Source organism: Paramisgurnus dabryanus, chromosome 21 (assembly GCF_030506205.2).
Source record: "Paramisgurnus dabryanus chromosome 21, PD_genome_1.1, whole genome shotgun sequence".
Taxonomy (NCBI): Eukaryota; Metazoa; Chordata; class Actinopteri; order Cypriniformes; family Cobitidae; genus Paramisgurnus; species Paramisgurnus dabryanus.
This window is the reverse complement of record NC_133357.1, coordinates 9,260,552-9,284,003: the sequence shown is the minus strand read 5'-3', so window position 1 is coordinate 9,284,003 and position 23,452 is coordinate 9,260,552. Positions and strand designations below refer to the sequence as shown.

General features: G+C 40.4%; 1 protein-coding gene across 3 annotated transcripts in view; it reads left to right on the top strand.

The window, feature by feature from the left end:
• The window catches only part of dlg4b (discs, large homolog 4b (Drosophila)), a 34,630-nt gene that overhangs the window by 2,612 nt on the left and 8,566 nt on the right, over nt 1-23,452 (top strand). The window contains exons 1-13 of one of the 3 annotated variants that reach the window (XM_065275651.1): nt 574-731; nt 8,898-9,059; nt 9,723-9,773; nt 17,016-17,066; nt 17,166-17,290; nt 17,441-17,610; nt 17,693-17,829; nt 17,924-18,065; nt 18,161-18,275; nt 18,571-18,727; nt 20,038-20,140; nt 20,801-20,912; nt 21,253-21,429. In XM_065275651.1, coding sequence (XP_065131723.1) covers nt 702-731; nt 8,898-9,059; nt 9,723-9,773; nt 17,016-17,066; nt 17,166-17,290; nt 17,441-17,610; nt 17,693-17,829; nt 17,924-18,065; nt 18,161-18,275; nt 18,571-18,727; nt 20,038-20,140; nt 20,801-20,912; nt 21,253-21,429 — 1,532 coding nt within the window. In that variant the 5' untranslated portion in view covers nt 574-701. Of the gene's footprint in view, nt 1-573; nt 732-8,897; nt 9,060-9,722; nt 9,774-13,028; nt 13,574-17,015; nt 17,067-17,165; nt 17,291-17,440; nt 17,611-17,692; nt 17,830-17,923; nt 18,066-18,160; nt 18,276-18,570; nt 18,728-20,037; nt 20,141-20,800; nt 20,913-21,252; nt 21,430-23,452 lie in introns of those variants that run through there. The other 2 variants (XM_065275652.1, XM_065275653.2) reach the window with 2 other exon arrangements.

Sequence of the window (23,452 nt, the reverse complement as noted above, 5' to 3'; positions counted from 1 at the left end):
CTGTCCGCGCGGTCTCAAATTTTGGGCTGCACGCGGACGGTCCGCGCGGCCGGCCGCGGACCCTCCTGATGACGAAAATGACGTCATGCGGACGGCGCGCATACGCGGACGTCCCGAGTATACTTTCGGCTTAATGCTCCCCGAGCGCTGGGATAGCTGCCCAATGCTCCGGATGTGTGAGTGTGTGTTCACTACTCCCTGGGATGAGGGGGTTACATGCAGAGGTCAATTTTTGAATGTGCATTGCATCCTTGACAAGCTTGTCACTTTCACACCGATGGATCATTCAGAATGAGAACACGAGCGTGAACGTTTAATTTCATGTTAACTTTAAGAAAGCGTAGTGGGTTTGAACTTTGACCTGTGTCGTCACTGCACCGCTGTTGCACATGGTAACAGCCTCTTCAGTCTCCATGGCAACTGCTCTACAGTTGCCAGAGCCACAGCTGTTTGCTGCCATGGCAACAGTCACCCCTCACATCTCTCTCCATATTTCTCGTCATGTTTGTAGCCGTCACCCCCACCCTCTCTCTCTCATTCTCTCTCTCTTTTTCTCTCTCTCTCGTGCTCCCACTCTCTCTCTCTCTCTCTCTCTCTCTCTCTCTGTGCTGTGAGACGGGTGAGTGAGCGCTAGAGGGTCGACAGGCATAGGGTGAGACGGGGAGGGGGGGATACAACGCTTCGGTCGCTTCAGTCCTGTCATGGACTGCCTGTGTATAGTGACCACTAAGGTAAGACAGCTGCAATGTGTGTGTGCGCGCTCGTGTGTGTGTGTTTAAATGCTGCAGTGTTCTATCATGTGTCTATGCTTAAAGCTTTGTGTGTGTGTACGTGTGTGATTGCAGCGGTTACTTCAGTGGGTATCTGTGTAACCTAATCTCACTCTGCCACTTCATATTATAGTGTGTGTGTGTGTGTGTGTGTGCAATATGTGTTCTGCATTTTAGTAATTTCTGCACTAATTGACTTAATAAATAATAACAAATCAGTATTGTTTTTGTAAAGATGTTCTCTATTCAGAAGCTCTTACAAACCTTTAAAGGCACAATATGTAATTTTTGTCACTAGATGACGCTAAACGACAACAACGGCTTAGCTTGGTGAGACTGTTAAAGGGCTCGTGGCGATGGGAGTCGTAGTCTTAACCTACACAGTCCATAGAAATCAATCCGACAGGTCTTAGAAACCATGTCCCTGTAATGTAATGAAATAAAGTTTCAATAAGCGCTACATTATGATGTAAGATTGACAATGTGGCGTGCTACTGTGCCTTTAAGTATTATTGTTCTAGTTTCATCATAGTTTACGACACAGTTTATCTGTAGCAAAAGTTGAGAACATGTAGGTATAATTTTACAACTTGCAAAATAAATATTTGTTCTTGTTTGCTAAAATTTTTCTCCAATGTGAAATCTGCTGGAGTTGAATGTGAGATTTGCACTTGTGGAAAGTGAAAGTCACAAACCTGTGCTCTGAATTTCAAGTTGCAGATAGTCAGAATTGTGTCACAAAAATATATTGACAGACAGAAACCTACAGTACAGCATATTGTAGTAAATTTCTTCTAAATCCAGATTTAAAGTACAACCACAAATAGGCAAATCTGTCATTTTATCTTATTTTGCGTAAATCATTGCTTTGGATCCCCATTTATGTCTGTCTGTGTGTTTTGTCCTGTATTTAAACACATGATCTCTGTTTGTTTGTAATGCAGGTGGAGGTTTCTCCATAAATGTGCTGGCTTGTTTTTAACTCATGCTGGGTAAATAATGGACAGACACACAGTTGGGTTAAAATGACCCAATGCTGGGTTGTTCTTAAAGTTTTACTGCAGTTAAAACCAAAATGGTTAATGTAGCACCTACTATTAGTTTTGATAGACTAGTTTGACTTGACTTTAAGGCTGTATATTTTTTGTTGAACAGTGACATCAGAGGAATCAGATATACAGAAGTCAGATGTCCACATACCCGCATTGTGTCTGAGTTCATTTAAAAGTGTCTCATGTGAAAAAAATAAATCTATTTGCTTGTGTCTGTTTGCATTTGACCTGTTGTTATTGTAGGGGTCCTGTGATGATGAGGGTGGTCCACTACAGGAGTTGAGTCTTTACACACTGATGGCTGTACAGAGGATTTTTATCATGTTGTCCTTTATGAATTCCAGCAGTGGCCTTGGTCTCTATAAAACCTTTAGAATAACATTAATTCATTAAGCAAATGCTTTTATCCAAAGCCATCATTTTTCCAATAATTAACATTACAAGCAAGATATGTAATATAAACTTATAATACATTGATTTTATCACACTTTGTTTTCCATTATTACAGACTATGCAATTCATTAGACATCCTAGTGAACTTTAATTTCCTCTGTAGAGACGCACACATAAAGACTTGAACCTTTAGCTTATGCTAGCTCACTTCATGATATGATGATCAGATTATTTTGGGGTACTCTGATGTCTACAGTAGAGAAGAGCGCTGTATGTTGTCAATTTTTCACACTGTCATTAAGTAGTTGTAGACTGTTGAATAGTGAATGTTCACTTGTCACAATTTGCTCCATCGGTGGGTATGTTGTCACACTAGATTATCTTAAAAGGAAAAACACAATTTAATTGTTATTGATTTTCATTTTTAAATTTAAACCTGAACCAGAAAAATAAACTCTCACAATGCATCCCCATTAAAAAGACCTGTCTGAAATCGATTCTGAATCGCAAAGCTCCGATTCTGTTTTTAATGCATTGTCCCATCGGTCTGTGATCAGTAGGAAGTCCTTATCTATCTAAAATCACTATGAGTTTAAGTCGTTTATAACATTCATTTAAAAAAGCAACACTCGTCAAACACATTCATTCAAAATATTCTTTATTATCATGAAAATACCTGAAACAATCTGAAGAACAGCGATATCAATATGCCTGTAGACATTTCCTTGAATAGTGTTCGTAATGCTGCTACTTCTGTGGCACAAATGGTGTTTCTGCACAAGAGCGCCCTCTGCCTTTTGGATGTGGCTGCATTTCACCGTAATTCATAATTCATTCATTGAGAAAAAGCGCATTTGCACAATTATGTGTCACAGCCCTACTTTTCACACTGCTCTTAACCCTGGGTTATCTTCATTATAAACCCCGCTTTTAACCCTGGGAGCGTTTCAGACTTGTAATTTAGAAGGGGGGTTATTCCTGAAATTAACCCAGGGTTATGAAACCCTGCTAGCGCTGCTTTTGTGGGGTTAACTCCGCATTGCGGTGCCAAACACATACAGTGTGAAATGAAGCAGGGTTATAATGTTATGACCCCAATTAAACACAGCTGAAGCAGCTCAACAAGGTGTTCAGGGTTGCTTGATAATTACAGACAGGTGTAGGAATAGGGTTTCAGACACCTGACATAGGGTTTAGGAATTTACATTTAGTCATTAGCAGACACTTTTGTGAAAAGCGGCTTACAAATGAGGTAACAATAGAAGCATTTAGAGCAACACAAGAACAGCGATACATAAGTGCACTAGAACTAATCTCATCAAGTCTAATGAAGTATACAAAGCCATAGGTTAGTTTTTTTTTGACAGAACATAAAGATAAGGATGGAGAAAGAAAAGATATTCGTAAGTGAGCGTTTGCAGAAGAGAGGTGTTTTTAGCCAGTTCTTAAAGACTGCTTCAGGGTCAGCAAATCTTGGCGCAACCAGAAGTTCATTTCAAAGATGAGGAACAGAACCAGAGAAGGTAAAATAGTGATTTTTCCCCTTTTTGGAACGGCACCACAAGTTGTCGCTATGTGGCAGAGTGCAGGGATCTAGAAGGTACATAAATCTGAATAAGCGAGTGAAGGTAAGGGTTAGAGCTTTAAATTTAATGCAAGCTGCTATAGGGAGCCGGTGTTACCTGGCGAATAATAATAATTACCTGAGTGATGTGTGCCCTCTTTGGCTCATTGAAGACCACTCTTGCCGCAGCATTTTGGATCATCTGTAGAGGTTTGGTTGTGCAGGCTGGGAGTCCACCCAGTAACGCATTGCAATAATCCAGTCTGGACAGCACAAGAGCCTGGACTAGGACATGTGTAGCATGCTCCGACAGGAAAGGTCTAATTTTCCTAATGTTGTAGAGGATGAATCTACAAGAGCGGGCAGTGCTGACAACATGCTCCTGATCATCAATGACCACTCACAGGTTTCTGAAAGGCGTAATGGTTAAATAACCTAGTTAAATGAAAAGATTGTGATGAACCTTAGGGGCAGACGGTATGACAAGCAGTTCTGTCTAAGCAAGCTTCAGCTGGAGATCATGATCCTTCATCCATTGTGAGATGTCACTCAGGCATGCTGAAATGCGGGTGGACACCGGGGGATCATCAGGCTGGAAGGGCAAGTGGAGTTGTGTGTCATCCGCAAAGCAGTGGTAAGAAAAGCCATGTTTCCAAATAACAGAACTCAGGGATGTCATGTATATCGAAAAGAGCAGTGGTCCAAGCATTGAGCCTTGAGGTACATCAGTACTGAGACATTGGGGTTCTGAGATGTCACCTCTCCAGGATACTCTAAATTACCAACCTGAGAGGTAAGACTTGAACTTGAATGTGTGTTAGAGCAGGGATAACTGAAGGAGAAATGGCCTGAAGGAGATGGGTTGATATGGGAGGTAGTCGAGTTGTTTGAAGCAAAGATCTTGGAAACATCCGCTTCAGATAGGAGAGAGAGAAAGAGGGGAGTGAGCATTCATCAGGATTTTGAGCATGTGCACGAGGTGGTGGCGCAGAGAATTGACTGCTAATAGTGTTTGTTTTCGTCTCAAAGAAAGAAGCTGATTTTAGGGTGAAAGTAATGAGTTTTAGCAGAGAAAGAGAAAGAGGCCAGAAGAAACTGATAGAGACAGAGGTCCTCAGGATTTTTCGATCTGCGCCACTTTCTCTCCGCAGCTCTTAGCTTGGAACGATGCTTACAAAGAACGTCAGGTAGCAAATGGGTGGAAGGGGTAGGCCAGGCTGGTGCAGATGTCAAAGGGCATAAGCTGTTGAAGCAGGATGTAAGTGTGGAGCATAGAGTTTCAGTGGCGATGTTAGATTTTAAGACGGAGAGTTGGTTAGGGGGAGGGAGCGTGGAGGAGACCACAGAGGATACACAGGAGGAGGAAAGCGTGCGTAGGTTGCGCTGGAATGTGACCAGTGGGGATCGTGGGTAGTGACTGAGGGGTAAGTCAAGATCAAGAGTGAGGAGGAAGTGATCAGATGTGTGAAGCGGGGTGACCTGAGAATGTTGAGTGGAACAGCAGCATGTGTAGATGAGATCTAAAAGATTGCCAAACCTTTTAGTTGGGGACTCGCTTGAGGTCAAACGACAAAGTCAGGTTGTTGAAGTCGGCTGCCTGTGATTTTCTCTAGGTGGATGTTGAAGTCACCAAGTACTTCTAAAAGATTACCATCCTCTGGGAAGGAAGACAGAAGTACATACAACTCTGCCACGAAATGTCCAAGCTGACCTCATGGGCGATAGATAACTAGAAAAAGGATTTTAGTAGGGTTGATGATAGTAATAACATGCGACTTAAAAGAGCTTCTGTCACATGACGGTGTGAGCTGTTAGAATTTCCAGTCATTTGGAATGAGCAGACCCTCTAGTCCCTCCACCCCTCCCTGTAGTGTGAGGACAGTGGGAGAAATAATTTTTGTTGGAGAGGGCAGCTGGAGTGGCAGTGTCCTCTGGTTTGAACCAGGTCACACAAAACTATAAGCAAATCCACTTACACATTTCTGTAGACTCCTGTTGATAACTGTTTGTGAAATGTCAGATTATGAATACCCAGGGTTATTTCTTAACCCATGGTTAAGTACGAACAGTGTGAAATGTGAAACGGATGACCCAGGATTCCGTTAACCCGGGGTTTAGAAGAACCCACCGTTAAGTATTTCCAGTGTGAAAAGCATGTGACAACTTGCCCCAAACTGACATGTCTGCTAATGTTGGCCAAATCCTAGGGTTAGCTCAAAATATCAACTGAAGTATCAAATGAATAATATTTTTTAACGTTCATACCTAACAAAGTGTTTTTTAAGCCAAAAATATGAGAAAATTGTCCTAATGTCAGGTTAGAGCGATCTTGACCATATGTGAACACACATTTACAATAGAAGTCATCGTCACACAAAGTGGCTCTTTGATTTTTGAGATGGAGCCTCTAGTGTTGGCATTATGAACAGTGTGACAACTTACCCCACTCTCCCCAATATGGGCCGGTACCAGAAGCTCATATATTTGACCTGAGGTCTGACTGTAGATGAATTTAGTTAATCTTTTACTTTTTTACTTCCATCCATCTGCAGGCTGTTATTCTGTCAGTAGGTGTTCTCTGGACAGCAGAATGTGTTTTAGTCCTAATCTAGAACTGTTTTGTGTCAGTGACAGACGTCAGTTGGTCAGTGGGTGATGTCAGTTGGTCATTGGGTGACAGTAAGTAGTCAGTGGGTGATGTCAGTTGGTCAGTGGGTGATGTCAGTTGGTCAGTGGGTGATGTCAGTTGGTCAGTGGGTGACAGTAAGTGGTCAGTGGGTGATGTCAGTTGGTCAGTGGGTGATGTCAGTTGGTCAGTGGGTAATGTCAGTGGGTGACAGGAGGTGCTCAGTGTAGTTGATCAGTGGGTCAATGGGTGACAGTAAGTGGTCAGTGGGTGATGTCAGTTGGTCAGTGGGTGATGTCAGTTGGTCAGTGGGTAATGGCAGTGGGTGACAGGAGGTGCTCAGTGTAGTTGATCAGTGGGTCAATGGGTGACAGTAAGTGGTCAGTGGGTGATGTCAGTTGGTCAGTGGGTGATGTCAGTTGGTCAGTGGGTAATGTCAGTGGGTGACAGGAGGTGCTCAGTGTAGTTGATCAGTGGGTCAATGGGTGACAGTAAGTGGTCAGTGGGTGATGTCAGTTGGTCAGTGGGTGATGTCAGTTGGTCAGTGGGTAATGGCAGTGGGTGACAGGAGGTGCTCAGTGTAGTTGATCAGTGGGTCAATGGGTGACAGTAAGTGGTCAGTGGGTGATGTCAGTTGGTCAGTGGGTGACTGTAAGTGGTCAGTGGGTAATGTCAGTGGGTGACAGGAGGTGCTTAGTGTAGTTGATCAGTGGGTCAATGGGTGACAGTAAGTGGTCCATGAGTGATGTTAGGGTGTTAGTGGGTGACAGTAGGTTGTCTGTGGTTTAGGGTGACAGTAGGTGATCAGTGTAGTTGATCAGTGGGTCAATGGGTGACAGTAAGTGGTCAGTGGGTGATGTCAGTTGGTCAGTGGGTGATGTCAGTTGGTCAGTGGGTAATGTCAGTGGGTGACAGGAGGTGCTCAGTGTAGTTGATCAGTGGGTCAATGGGTGACAGTAAGTGGTCAGTGGGTGATGTTAGGGTGTTAGTGGGTGACAGTAGGTTGTCTGTGGTTTAGGGTGACAGTAGGTGATCAGTGTAGTTGATCAGTGGGTCAGGTTAGGGTTAGGGTTAGGTGACAGTAGGTGGTCAGTGGGCATAGGCAGAGTTTTGGGGGGCAGGGGGCAGTTCTGCCCAGATCAGAGACAATTATAATTATGTCAGAGGTATGAAAGTTTTAACATTATTGTAAAGTTTTGACTCTTGCATGAGCGTGTATGTTTTTATATAATGATAAACTTAGAAAAATAATTCTCTGTGGATAGCTTTGGAAACGTTAGCATTAGCAGAGTGGCTAACATTGGTAGATGTGTGTGTGTGTGTGTGTGTGTGTGTTTGCAGCTTCATTTTGTTTAAATGAAAGTGATTTCGAGATGGCTTCATTGATACGCACAACCACATTCATAAATCCAAAGATCTTCATTTGTTTCTCTTTTCTCTTCATTTTTGTATTGCTGCTGATGTCAGTTGCTATGCAACCACCCTGTCATAGACTGATAGTTTCCATGACAACAAGATGAGCATCTCTCACTGAATGAGAGCAAGCCAGCGTGGGAAAACACTGTCTCTCACTGTCCTACAGTGCTGACATGCCAACACGTGCTATGATCTGATTTTCTTACTCTAATAAGACTTCCTGTGCTTGAATGCATATGTCTCCTGTAAAAAATGATTTCTCAGCGCAAGTCAGAATCTGTCAACTGAAGATACAATGAAAACAATGAAAGATGTTATGATTGTTATGTTGAAGTGATGATCTGCTGTTGTCACAGGCAGCCGCTCTTGCGTTAGCGCTGTATGTCCCTTTCTGATGACATCATCAGTTCTGCAGTCGGCCCTGAGCAGAATGTCGAGCAGACGTGTGTCGTCAGGCCAGCCCTCAAACAATCCCACAATCCCCTTATCCTCCAGCACATCTGTCTTGTGTGGGTGTGTGTGTTTGCTAATACTGTCAGTAGTGTGTATTCTGCATGTTTAAGGGTCGACCATGTGATTCATATAAACTTTAAAAATGAATTGGGACCACAACAGCTAAAGATTTTTAGTAATTAAAATAAAGGCAAAGTCATTAAAAGGCTAAAGAAATACTTCCAGCTCAGCAGAAATTTGTTTTGTTTCACTACAGTGGTTCATGTTGTAGGAATGCTGAAATGTTTACAGGAAAACGGTCTATTTCTTGTCAGTTACACCCTTCTGTAGTTGTACCATTGACGGTCATCTGTCCTGGATTATGACTCTGTCTATATGTGATGTGAGTTTTGTTCAGTCTTTGTGTCTATGAGTGATTTAAAAAGTGTGTGTGTGTCTGTGTGTACAGAAAAGCTTCTACTTGTAAGGGCCAAAAACCCAAGTGCAATCATTTTTAAAATATGTTGTTCTGATTGTGTTTTGATTAGCGCTGACCTGAACCAACAGATTAGATTTGAATTAAATGTAGGGATCCTGAAGTCTGTGTCTCTGCTATAGTGACTGTAAATATTCTTTTTCTGCAGAAATATCGTTACCACGATGAAGAGACGCCACCCGTACAGCAAAGCCCAGGACATCTGACCGCAGGAAAAAACGCTGAATTAATGCACCTCAGTGATGCTGGACACACCCCCTTAGACGGTATCCATGGTTACACACCCCAGATGCATATATCACCTGCCAAGGTAAGAAAACACTGATACTGTTTATTAGTTGATAAAATGGAGACGCTTGCTTTATATTGTTGAAAGCATTTATGTTGTTCTCTCAATGTAAATGAGTTTGTTTGCTTTATCAATACTACTGTATGATTAGATCTGATCAATGGTTCGTAATAAATGCTTCACGCTAGCCAGAATGGACCCTCATAAGAAGTTCATGTAAAATGTATATATATATATATATATTGTGTGTGTGTGTGTGTGTGTGTTTCATGGGAAGTGCATAGAATACTCGACCAAAATAGATACCATGTCTCTTTCATAGCAAGTTGATTTTGAATGTTAATGGAGATCTCTGAAAAATATGGTTTCAAAAATGCATCATTGCATAGTAATTGATGCAAAGACATAAGAAGAAGAGGGCAATTACTTAAACAAAAGCAAAAGGTTTTAAAAGGTTATGAAGATGACATGGTCTTTCTCAGTCCTGTCTGTGTGTTTGAGACAACAACTCCAGTGCTATTGTTGCTGGATTCACTTAAATAATATGTATAATAATACATTCTCTTCTCTTCTCACCTTTAATGATCCCTACCTATAATTTATGCTCCTGTGCACTTCTATAACTTGTTACCCCTGGTCTTGCCTAACTAGCTATAAACCCCATTGCTCTTCTGTGTGTTGCAGCCAGTGTTGCTTCCGAGTGGCCACGCCCCTTATTACGCCACTTCTACTCTGGTAAGCCCATGGTTACTAATCTATCTCAGCTTGTTGTTTAGTGTAACTCGATACATTAAAAAACTATTCTTCACACATTGTGCCACATAAGAATCCCAATTTCACTGGATTGGACAAAATATTCGTTTACAGGGGTGTCTTAGACCATTCAGGTTAGGTGTCATCACTCCAGCAAATAACCAAACTGGGTGTGAATGCAACCATATTCAGGCCTTAAACACATGAGTGACATCTGTATTCTGCTGCTATGTGAACGTGGCCTAGCACTCATATCACCATGGTAATGGCAGGGATGTTAATCTCCATAGCAACAGAACCATGTCATTTTTTCCACTTTTCGAGAGAGAGAGAGAGAGAGGAAGAGAGAGAGAGAGAGAGGAAGAGAGAGAGAGAGAGTATCTCAGAATCTCTAGCTCTCTCTCTCTCTCTCTCTCTCATTTGGTGCATTAATTGGCATTTCTATAATCACACTGTTAAAAAATATCCTATTTTTGCGACCAATTACTCAAAATGTTTTACAACAATATAATTAAAACTCTGTTACATCACAAACATTATCTGTCAATCAACAGCTCGACTGTTAATTTAAGTATCCGGTTGTTAAGTCTGACGTCACGCGCTGCTTCCGGGTCCAACCGCTCACAGATATCATAGAGAAATAACAAAAAAATCACAGCTATAATACACTTGTATCATAATGAAAAACCAAAAACACCCAATCATAATTTTTATCTCCATAACAAAATCCGAGATGACCAGACATGGATTTACGGACATGGATTTTTTTTGTGAATTGTTAATATATTGGTGTCTTTGATTCTGGGAGCCTGAGACTGCAGTTAACACATGAGTTTATAACATTTCACTTAAATGTGCTATGAATAAATAGTGCTCATAAATGGCTGTTTAAATTTGGTTTCTTGGAGCTGGAAACGATATTCCTTACATCATTACCTAACAAGAGGATTATGTCATTAATGAAAAAAAAAATTATACAGAAAAATACTACATAACTTATACAGTACTGTTTCTGTTTTCTTAAATTTCATACTTATTTAAATAAATTTAAAATACAAAAATGTGTAATTAAATGTGTTGTTGGTTTAAAATGACCATACTAACAATTTAACATGCAAAAACACAAAAAGTAAACTATTTGTTAAGATATTTTCTAGGTTAATGATCACCTAACCCAAGCAAACTTAATCATCACAGAAAGGTGCAAACATGTGAGATCACACGATGATCACAGTGACATCACATCATCATCATACTGTGAGATTCTCATGTTGTGAGTAATATGCAAGCTTATTGTGAATTCAAAATGTTGAGTTAATGGTAGGAATGCACAATAAGTGTGCCTTATATACCATATAAAGTGTCAAGATGTAAATAGAGTTTCTAAAAAAGATTGCATTGTGGCCTAGTGGTTAGAGAGTCAGACTTGTTGGTAACCCAGAGGTTGTTGGTTTGATTTCCACAGCTGGCAGGAGATGATTGAAGTGTTTCGATCTTGCAGTGATAGTTGCCTGATATTTGTGTCTGTGTGGTTCATCATGACTTGCAGTGGATGAGTAAAATGTGGAGACAATCATGTCACTTTTACTTTGTCTTTTATTGGTCACTTGGTGTTTGATCATAATAAGCCAGGGAAAATCTGTAAAATAACAGTATTTCGCTGCAGAACTTTTAAAGAAAATATCTGTAAAAGTATTTTTGCCCATTATTAGAATTAAGAAAATTTACTTTAATTTTACGGTTTTTGTTTGGCAGACGTTGCTGCCAGACATTTGGCAGTTTTTTTGTAAATTTTTTACAGTGCATGGGTTTAGTTTGAATCGCATATTATATATATACCGTTAGATCTGTTGTTTTTGCAATTGTATAGTGATCATATATAATTATTTCTCAGTCTCTTTATTAGAATACACGCAGAAAATACAGGACATGTGTATATAGTATTAAAAACTGTATAAAGTATAAGCTGAAGTGTCAAGTTTTTAGGGTAAACTCCCCTTCCACGTGAGCAATAGCAGGCAGCTGCAGGATCTCTTAAACCTAAATAAAATAAAATAAAATTCTAATCAAATGACTTCAAGACTTCAGTCTCCTCTAAAAAGCTCAAGATGGGTTTCATGCCAAGAGAGGTCAAACTAAATACTGACTGATGCCTGAAGAAGACATTTAGATCTGATAATTGTTTTATTTTTAATTTTGTGTACATAGTTCCTGTATTTTCTATTTGTATCTTAAAAAGAGTGAAAAATAAATATGGATGGACATTGAAACTTTGATGAATATTTGACGAATAGGTTGTTTTGTCTTAAATGTGTGGCCTTTTTAAAAAAATATGTCCATGATTGTTTCGTAATAGATGGATGGTTAGATGAAGAATGGTGAATGTGTGAGAATCAATCTATTATAGACTGATACACAAAATATATCGGTAACACTTTACATTAAGGTTCATTAGTTAACATTAGTTAATGTATTAATGAACAAACCATGAGCAATAAATTTGTTACAGTATTTATTAATCTGTGTTAATGTTAGTTATTAGAAATAAAGCTTTTAATTGTTTGTTCATGTTACTTCACAGTGCATTAACTACCATGAACAAGATATTTCAAAAGTATAATTAATTGTTCAAATTAACATTTACAAAGATGAATAAATGCAGTATAAGTGAAGTTCATTATTAGTTCATGTTAACCAATATTGTTAACTTATGGTAATTAATAAACCTTATTGTAAAGTGTTACCAATATATTCATCAATAGATATAGAGACAGAATAACATTGAATTATTATTATTATTATTATATCTATGTAAAGTTTTACAACAACTCTCTGTCTGTTAGAAAGCACCTCACCTGCAGTATGGGGTAAATTTTAACATTTACACTTTACACATCTGTCACCTTCAGTTTAATTGTATGATGAACTGTAGATACTAAAAACAAACTTTAAGTCTTCATTTGTAGCAGAGATAACAACGTCAATGTATTTAATAATAAAACATCATCATATTTTTAAGATTTTTGCCTGCAGCATTGTCAAGTAGCTACTATCTGATACTGTACCATAGTACAGCACAGTGCGCGTGCGCGTCTGTTTGTGCCCTCATGTGTGTATATGTAAGTGTTGTGCGCGCTCTTGTGTGTGTGTGTGTGTGTGTGTGTGTGTGTGTGTGTGTGTGTGTGTGTGTGTGCGCGCGCGTGCTCTTGTGTGTATGTGTGTGTTTGTGCGCTCTTGTGTGTATGTGGTGTGTGTGTGTTGTGCGCCTGTGTGTGCGCGCTCTTGTGTGTATGTCTTGTGCGTGTATGTGTGTGTTTGAGCGCTCATGTAACGTTTGGATATGTGTGTGCGCGCTCTTGTGTGTTTCGAGCGCTATGCGTGGAATGGTCTCGCGGCAGCACCGTCACTTTAGTCGGGCATGGAGCGCGTGTACACCGGATCTATGCGTGTCTCTCGGTTTAATTTGCGTTCATGATTCTGGATAAAAGGAAATATCAAGAAAAAACCAGTGAGACACGGAGACAGCGCGCATCCTCATTCTCATCCTCATCATCTCTGTTACTGTATCCGCGCGCGCTCAGTTCTCTCTCTCTCAGCTCGTGCTCGTGCTCGTACTTGGATTAATTCGGTTTGGTTTGATTCGGTGTCGGTATGAATATGTGTGTGTGATGTAATTCCGCGGCTCTGACGTCATGTTCGTATCTGTTTGGTACGCTAAAAAGATGGGACGAAGATTCATCAGCAACGTGCGCAAAGCCAAGAGACACAGACAGCGAATAATGGTGAGACAGCTCTGTATATGTGTGTGAGAGAGAGAGAGAGTGAGACAGAATGACGGTGAGACAGCTGTGTGTGTGTGTGTGTGTGTGTGTGTGTGTGTGTGTGTGTGTGTGTGTGTGTGTGTGTGTGTGTGTGTGTGTGTGTGTGTGTGTGTGACAGAGAGAGACAAACAGCACAGCAGTGAAAGACAGAATGACAGCGAGACAGGTGTATGTGTGTGCGTGTGTGTGTGTGTGTTTGTGTGTGTACTATATGCCAATATTATATAACACGGGTATTTAGACAGCACTCTATTTATTATGGTAAAAATATTTACAAGACGTTTTGCTTAGCGCTGCATTGTTTGTAAGGTAACCTGGAGCCGGTAAGTTAAGATTGTGTCTGACCAATTAGCAATTAGTCTTTTTGGATTGAAATGTGGTCCATTTACATTTTCATATAACTGACTTAAAGCTGTTATGATCAGTTGAAGATGAAGAAAAAAATGGATTACTAACTTGCAAGACTAGTCTAAACTGTTTATGCGACTGACCACAGAGTAATGGTGTGATGCAGTCTATGAAAATGTTGTCATGGCAACTTAGCAGAATTATCACTGTGATGTCACAAGTCACATAGAGGAAATGTTTAGCACTGTAAGTGTGTGTGTGCTTCTGGACGTGTAGCCTGGGATGATGCTGAAGCTGTTACCATGGAAATTGTAGTTGCTAAGGAAACTGGATTATCCCAGAGGACTCAACAGCTGACACAGACTGTGTCCTGTCTCTCTCTCTTTCTCCTCTGTCCCATCTTTTTTTTTCACATGACAGATGTAGAGATGTGCAGTCACAGCTGTCACTCAGCCGGCTGCGTGTGTGTATGTGTGTGTGTGTGTGTGTGTGTGTGTGTGTGTGTGTGTGTGTGTGTGTGTGTGTGTGTGTGTGTGTGTGTTATTGTGTGTGTGTGTGTGTGTGTGTGTGTGTGTTATTGTGTGTGTGTGTGTGTGTGTGTGTGTGTGTGTGTGTGTTATTGTGTGTGTGTGTGTGTTATTGTGTGTGTGTGTGTGTGTGTGTGTGTGTGTGTGTGTGTTTCAGCAGAAGTCATCACAGAATCACTGAAGCTTCATTTTCCGCAGTCATTGTGCTTACAGTCAGACTGGTTGTTAATTATACAGCTTCAGTCTCTCAGGAGTGCCGTCTCATTCAGCCTGCACTCTTAAGGGGGCTTTCACACTGGCAGTTTAGTTCGAAGCAGGGAAAACTTTTAATGTGAAAGCTGTCGTGTGATGCATGAAGCTGCCTGGGTACTGAACCCGAGACTACATGAAGAAGGTGGCCTGAGCTCGGTTGCAATAGGACTGTGACGTGGTTCTTGTGAATGTGAAAGCAAAGTAACCTGTGCATGCGTGTAAGCCAATGACAATGTTCATTCATTTCCATGGCGCACGATTACTATAGGCTTGTCGGACTTTATGTCAAAGTACCGTGAGAACGATGCAAGAAATGATACGGAGAAGTCTACTTTTGCCTCGCTCTCGTGGTACTTTGACGTCATCCGCCTGTCGGTTCTAGCGGCGCCACATGAAGTCAAACAAGCCTCATGACAACCAATGAATTATGCATTAAAAAACACACTGTCGCTCTCTCTGCATGATAACACCAACATATAAAAAAATATAAATATATACTGTATATATATGCTGCGTCGCGATTTACGATTTACATCCATACTACATGCGTGTTGGTGATGACGTAACACAAGTGAACTGGGGTTTGATAGAAGCGAGAGACCATTAAACATTGGCACTTGGGCTCGGACCGCAGCAAATCAGCCCAGTGTTAAAACGCCCTAACTGTAGTAGACATCATCACCAACAAAGGGTAAAGTTACACTACCTGCTTTTAGTACATTTTGTAGTTACTTCACAACTTACATTGTACTATACTATAATTAAGTATGATGAAAACATTTTCAAAAACCCCAAAGCTCAAAATGTATCATATGACTAGACAGAGCAGACATTCCCATTTACAAAGATTCCTGGATTGAAAAATCCGTTGAGGATTGAGAAATCAGAGGAAAAAGTTATATGGATGTCAGGGGAAGGTGTGTGACCAAAAATGCTGCTTTTTCACATGTTTTTGCTTGTTACGTTCTCATTTTATCAGATATTTGCATGAAATTTTAACAGAAGGTAGATTTTTGTTAGTTATTTCAAATTAAACCATAAACATTTACTGTTTTAGTTGGAATGGGCATCCGACCCATGGTAAACATGGTTTTTAGAACGATGCCTGCAGTGGATGTTCTGACAGCACAACGACCGGTTGAATGTGACACAAATTTTTAAACCGTTGCTGTAAACTAAAAACACCTCTGGGTTGAAAGCTCAAAATATTAAACGCTTCCTGTGGTCGGACTTGACGTACTTATTGTCGTATTTAGTGAAAACATACTATATACTATATAACCATGCAAAGGAGGATTGGATATTGGATGAGACTCATTGAAAAAGTCCCACACGGGCGGAAACAGATTTTATGCCTAAGAATTTCGAAGCGTGTGCCTGCGATGTCAGCATTGCTACTATAATGAATGAAGGCATTTATTCGTTGATCTTTTTGGACACATTTACTATGTAATGTTGTTGAGATATGGTTGTCCAGGTGTGAGAATGAATGGTGTCGGTCTCAGATGAACAGGTGTGTCTATCAGTCTGTCATGATGTTACTGTGGGAAATAAGTCTGCTGTTGATGTATTGGGGATACGACACTATGCTTTCCCAAGTCAAACCAGGCTTCATTTTTTCAATACAATCACATAACAGTAATAATAATTTGATACACCCACACAGTCTCACTAACACCTTGACTAGCAGCAGGTCTCCCATCCAACTACTAACCAGACTCAACCCTACTGATGTCTTGGGCTACAGGGTGATGCGGCTGAAAATCTCTTTGCATTGCATTCTGAAATGTGTAGTTGTTTGTGTATTGAGTATTGTTTTGTATTTTAGTATAATTCTACTTTAAAATAATGATCTATTAGTGTGTTGTTGTTGTTTTTTTGTATGTAGATTAACAGATTTTGTGGTAAAGCAGTGAAAATGGCAAGAAAACAAACTAAAGACTTTACTGAATCAGACATCCAGAAGATTCAAAGCGCTGAGATCAAAGTCAAATTGGGGCTGAGGGAACCCCCATAAGAAGATTTACAGTAATAAATCTGAAGTCTATTTTAGGCTTGTGTTTCTTTTAAAATGTGAATTCACATTGAAGAGCGCTAAACATGTGACTGTTTTGTACTAGCTGGGCGCTGCTCCCCTTGCGAAAATTAAACATGATTTAACTACAATTCAAACAAAAAACATGGTTATTGTAGTAAGAGTCTGGTGAAGCTAAATCTCTCTCTCTCTCTCTCTCTCTCCGTTTCTCCCTCTTTCTCTTTCTTTCTCTCTTTCTCAGATGAATGGTATGGATGGAGATGTTGAATATGAGGAAATCACCTTGGAGAGGGTTTACATTTTTTTTGTACATCTTTTATTTTATAATTGGTTTTATTGATCTATTTGAATATGAACATCAGTGTGTGTGTGTGTGTGTTTGTTTGTTTAGGGTAGCTCTGGTCTGGGCTTTAGTATAGCTGGTGGGACTGATAACCCTCATGTTGGGGATGATCCCAGTATCTTCATCACTAAGATCATACCAGGAGGAGCAGCAGCCCAGGATGGGCGATTGCGGTAACACACGCATGCACGCACGCACACGCACTTACTGGTTCTTTACTGGTTCAATGAATGAGAAAAACATTAAGTTCATCATTGGTTCTGGATTACCAAACCTTTCTCTGGGCATCAAGAAGTTTAAAAAAGTCTTGTGTTTACTCTCAGAGTCACCGACCGCATTCTGTTTGTAAATGATGTCGACGTAAGAGAAGTCACTCACAGTTTTGCGGTGGACGCCCTGAAGGAGGCGGGGCCTATTGTACGACTCTACGTACTACGACACAAACCGTCTGTTGAAAAAATCATGGATATTAAACTCATCAAAGGCCCTAAAGGTGGGTTTGGTGTTGTGCTAATCCTGTTGAGATATGAGCTGAAGTTAGTGAAGGTCTCATCCGCTGTGACTTTGCGCTGCAGGTTTGGGCTTCAGTATTGCAGGTGGAGTGGGTAACCAACACGTCCCGGGAGATAACACCATCTATGTCACAAAGATTATCGAAGGCGGAGCTGCACATAAAGATGGACGATTGCAAATAGGGGATAAAATTCTTGCTGTAAGTTATCTCATTATAAAGATATGGTTTCTCTAGCCGTCATGTATTTGAGTCCGTAAGGATGTGTGTTAACAGAAAGTGTTTGTGTGTTTAGGTGAATAATATGTATTTAGAGGACGTAATGCATGAAGATGCTGTCGCTGCTCTGAAAAACACCGGAGAGATTGTTTATCTGAGAGTCGCCAAACCTCTCCAGCATCATCAGGATGCCTACAATCCACCCGATATCACCAGCTGTGAGGAAACACACACACACACACACACACACAATATCACTAACTGTAAGGAAACACACACATTTTGTGTAATATTGTTTTTTTTTTTTTTGCAGCATATTCACCTCATATGGATATGTGTGATTACCCACAAGGCCTCAGTCCCTCATCTCCACGGCGTTACTCTCCCATCTCTAGAGCTCTGATGATGGGGGATGACGACATCCCCAGGTATTCACACACACGCAAATAAACTGCTCATCATTGTTTCTGTACACTATCTCATGAATGTCTTCGATTAACAGACTAAATAAATCCAAACTAATATCAGATCTCCAACAACAACTAGAAACATTTGCTTCTGTGTGACAATGAAAGAAAGATTATAATGACTGAGTTTAAGTTGAAGGAATCTGAGCTCTGATTGTTAGTTGAGATCAAAATCAGATAACTGATTAATCTAGGTTGAAAAGCTTAGTTTAGTGTTGCTGTGTTTGTGGTGTAACATGTTGAGTTTGTGTGTCAGGGAACCGAGGCGCGTGATCATTCTCAGGGGTTCCACCGGTCTGGGCTTCAATATTGTGGGAGGTGAGGATGGTGAGGGAATCTTCATCTCCTTCATTTTAACTGGAGGAGCAGCAGATCTGAGTGGAGAGCTGAAGAAAGGAGATCAGATCCTGAGCGTATGTTCAGACCTCATGTACACTTTAGACGTGACTCATGATATGTGACACTTACCGCAAAACTACTCGTTTGAAAGTTTTTGTGCTTTCTACTGGCTTATCGCTGTAATGACCTTGTTGACTGACTGTGATAAGTTGTAATCTTTTACATAAACCAAACTTGAATGGGAAATCCTCAAGGAACGTGTAGCAAAGCAAAGCTTGTAGGTGAGTTTCTGGCCAATTTTGATAGCGATTTTGCTGCATCCACTCACAAGAATAAAGTTTTGAAATATTTAATGTAGGAACTTTACAAAATATCTTCATAAAACATGATCTTTATGTAATATACTAATGATTTTTTGGCATAAAAGAAAACAACAAAAAGTTTGACTGATGTATTTTTGACTTTTTCTACAAATACCCGTGCGACTTAAGAGTTTTGTGGTCCAGTGTCACACATAATAATCAAAGATTATAGAAGTACAAGAGGGGAAACTCTCATTCGTTTTTGGCAACAGTCACTAGGTGGCGCTTCAGTAGCGCGGCCGCCATTTTGGAATGAAAATTCTCACAGCCAATTCATTCTCAATTCATTCTCAGCGAATCTCACAGCCAAATCAGAAGCGCAATAGTAAGTTTCTTAAATTAAAATTTTGTTCACTTGCTACACCTACACGAAACGCTGTATTGTCTTGTATGTATGTGTTGATTTGTTGTTGTTATCAGTTGTGGAATCCAATCATTAAATAGATACACATTTGAGGTATTTTTTTCTTGCTTTATTATGTAATTCTATTTTATGCTACTTTACACATTTACTACTATTATTAGTTACCAACTCAACTAGGTATAAAAATATATTTTGTACATATTAATCCCCTGGATCTCGCTACAAACATTATAATCTTATAGAACATGATGCATTGCTCTGTCTGTTATCCTATAATTGCCACTTTTGGACAGTGGCTGTGTTTTTTTTACTTAATCCATTTCGAGCAATTCAGATGTATATATGTGTGTATGGAGCCAAAATATTATGTGTGGATGAGTTAATGTCGGTATGTATCTATGTAAAATTAGCCTATATAAAAGTGGAAGACTTGTCTAAATATCTGAAAATTGTTGCAATGGAACGTCCTATTGAGTTTCCTCTCTTGTGCTTCTATACTCTTTGTAATAATATACAACCAGATCTGAAACTGACTGGTGCTGCAGAGCAGAACATCTTTCCTTCACAGTCTCTCCTGAGTGCATTATTATCACTCTTACCGCAGTATTACAAAACATTGCTCTGGGGTTCTTTTAAGTGTTACTGTGATTTCTTGCAGGTGAATGGTGTGGATTTACGACATGCGACACATGAGCAGGCTGCAGCAGCGCTGAAGAACGCAGGCCAGACTGTCACCATCATCGCACAGTACAGACCTGAGGGTGAGATACATCAACACAGACACCTGCACAGATCAACACCGAAACCGGTGCAGACACACATAGACACTGGCGCAGACAAACACAGACACACATAGACACTGGTGCAGATAAACACAGACATACACAAACATCGGCGCAGATCAACACAGACACACACAAACACTGGGGAAGATCAACACAGACACACACAGACACCAGCGCAGATCAACACAGACACACACAGACACCAGCGCAGATCAACACAGACACAGCCACAGACACTGGGGAAGATCAACACAGACACACAGAAGCACTGGTGCAGATCAACACAGACACACACAGACACTGGGGAAGATCAACACAGACACACACAGACACACACAGACACTGGGGAAGATCAACACAGACACACACAGACACTGGGGAAGATCAACACAGACACACACAGACACTGGGGAAGATCAACACAGACACACACAGACACTAGCGCAGATCAACACAAACACAGCCACAGACAAACACAGACACTAGCGCAGATCAACACAGACACACACAAGCACTGGCGCAGATCAACACACCCACAGACAAACACAGACACCGGTGTTGATCAACAAAGAGGTTGCATATTTGATTCCCAATGCCTACAGGAAACAACTGAGATGTGTGTGTATGTATGTGTAGAGTACAGCAGATTTGAGGCAAAGATTCATGATCTGCGTGAGCAGCTGATGAACAGCAGTTTGGTGTCTGCGGCCACATCATTACGGGGCGGCAAGAGAAGTTTTTTCATTAGGTACGCAAAATAACACACACACACACACACACACACACACACACACACACAAACACATATACACACACACACACACACACACACTTCATTGTACACCATGTACACCCACACAGTTTTATAAACTCTTACTGCAGAGGGGTGATCAGCACCAATTTTTCATCAAACTGCAGTTTAAAATATTAAAAATATATCCATAGATTTCAAGAATAAACGAAGAGACAATGTGATTTTTGTTTATTATGTTAAATTTGAACAGATAAACAATAAACAGCATAAGATTGCAAACCCCCACCCTTCATTAAAGAACCTGATTGATGCTCTCATGTGTTTGTGTCTTCAGGGCTCTGTTTGACTATGATAAAACCGCAGACTGTGGATTCCTGTCTCAGGCTTTGAGCTTCAGGTTTGGTGATGTTCTTCAGGTGTTTGACTGCAGTGAGGAGGAGTGGTGGCAGGCAGGAAAACTCTCTTCACATGGAGAACTGGAGGAGACCGGATACATTCCCAGCAAAAAAAGGTGTGTTTGTGCGTGCGTGCGTGCGTGCGTGCGTGTGCGTGTTAGGCAATGTGTTGGAGTGTAAAGGAGCAAACATGATGAAACATTCAATTCAAACAAACTTTTCATCTAGACCAGAACGCAGTGAGCGGTCTCATTATGTCTGTACTTGCTCTACTGTCTTTAAATGCTGCATACTAGTTTATTAAACAATTCAAAACACAACTAGATAGGACATCAGTGTGGTATTATTTAACAATTTAAAGACAGAGGTTACATTATTTTGCCAGTAGGTGGAGACAATTAGCTTTCTTTAGAAGTCACTCAGTAGACCCTTCATTTTACACACAACATCTGCTTCATTTAGCAACAAACTACATGTTTGACTTTATTTGAACTGACACCATCTTGTGATAATAAAGCATTACTGATGTAACTGATTTGTAGGGCTTCACGTCATACATAGAGATCATTCATTTTACAGTTTTCTGTCACAATATAATTTCCTTAGTTGCCATGAGGCATTTAGTTTTCATGACTCTGCAATAATTAATTATGATTAAAGAAGTAAACCTTCCTTTAGTTTATGTTGGTAGGCCTAGGCAAAAAGTTGATAAATATAGGGAGAGAGAGAGTTTGAAGTTTACGTTTAGTGAACTCTTCACCCAAAGACAAAAAACAATCACTTAATAACCCAATAAGATCAGCCAGACGTGAGCACTGTGTAAAAAGATGAAAAACTGACTCTGTCTCAGGACAAAAAGGGCAGCACATCCCAACACAAGGATTGACCAGATGTCTGTTTCTAGTTATTACTCCATGTACAATCCTCCGCTGGAGGTCACCTCTCCGTTTATCAATGAGACCTTTCTACAAAGCACGCCAGCAGCCAAAAAACCCATTCAACAGCTGTACATTAGAAACCTTTACACATGTCAAGTAAAGACATTTCTTTCCAGCCGTCTCAAAGTCCTCCAAAACTGGGGTACAGAAAGACAATAAACAGCTTTCATCGTTTTCCCAATCTTCTATAGCTGGGCTTACAATGATTAAGGAGAAAAAAATCATCTTGTCCTTCTTTCCACTGGGTTTTCAAAAAAACACAATAATCTGCCCTTAAACCTTTATAAATATCTGCAACGCAGGGTTGTAAAAACAGATAGACTTCACTCCACTTCTTTGACATGGGTCATCCACATCACTTGTCAGTATGTGTCCAAGCTTACTACACCCAGCTGCCAACAAGTGACAAACATCCAGAAGGTAAAAAAGGGTTAAAAAAGACTCCATAACCAGAAACCAGCACTGTACAGAACTGTAAAACCGGGTAAGATCCACCATTTGATTCTTTTGTAATTGCATTACAACAAATGTTTATCAAATCCCATTCCACCGGCTTTTCTTAAGGGTTTTTGCGGTGTCCATCCATGCATGATAATTTTCATACAATAGTTTTTGAGCTGTTTGTAATTGAAAGGTCATGATTCTTGACTTGATGTCCATCCAGCCCTGTCCCCACTGGAAGGTGTAAAACAGCTGATCGTATCCAGTGTTGATCGTATCCGACCAAAAACAGTCACCAGCCTCCTTTGAATAATCTGTATCAGTCCAGCAGGTGGCTGCAGTGCTCCTTATTTGTGCCAAAGCAAAGTTATTCGCAACCAAAACTCTTCCCCTGTAGGACAACTGGAATAGCAACCATTTCCATTTAGACAATGGAGTGCACACCCTCTCCTTTATACCCTCCCAGTTTAGCTTTTGGAATTCACTAGTGCCAAAAAAATACCTAAAATCTTTAAACCGTCTGTTTTCCATCTAAGGCCACATGGCAGATGTGGAAGATTATCAGAAAGTCTTTGACCTGCCCAATAAGCTTCACTTTTGTCCCATTTAACTTTAGCCGATGAAGCTTTTTTATACACATTAAGTAGGTTGGACAAAGCCAATGCATCCTGTTCATGTTGAAGAAACACCGTCACATCAGCAGCAGAAGCACTGACAGTGATGGCTGAACTTTGAAATAGCTCAGGAACAGAAAATCCTT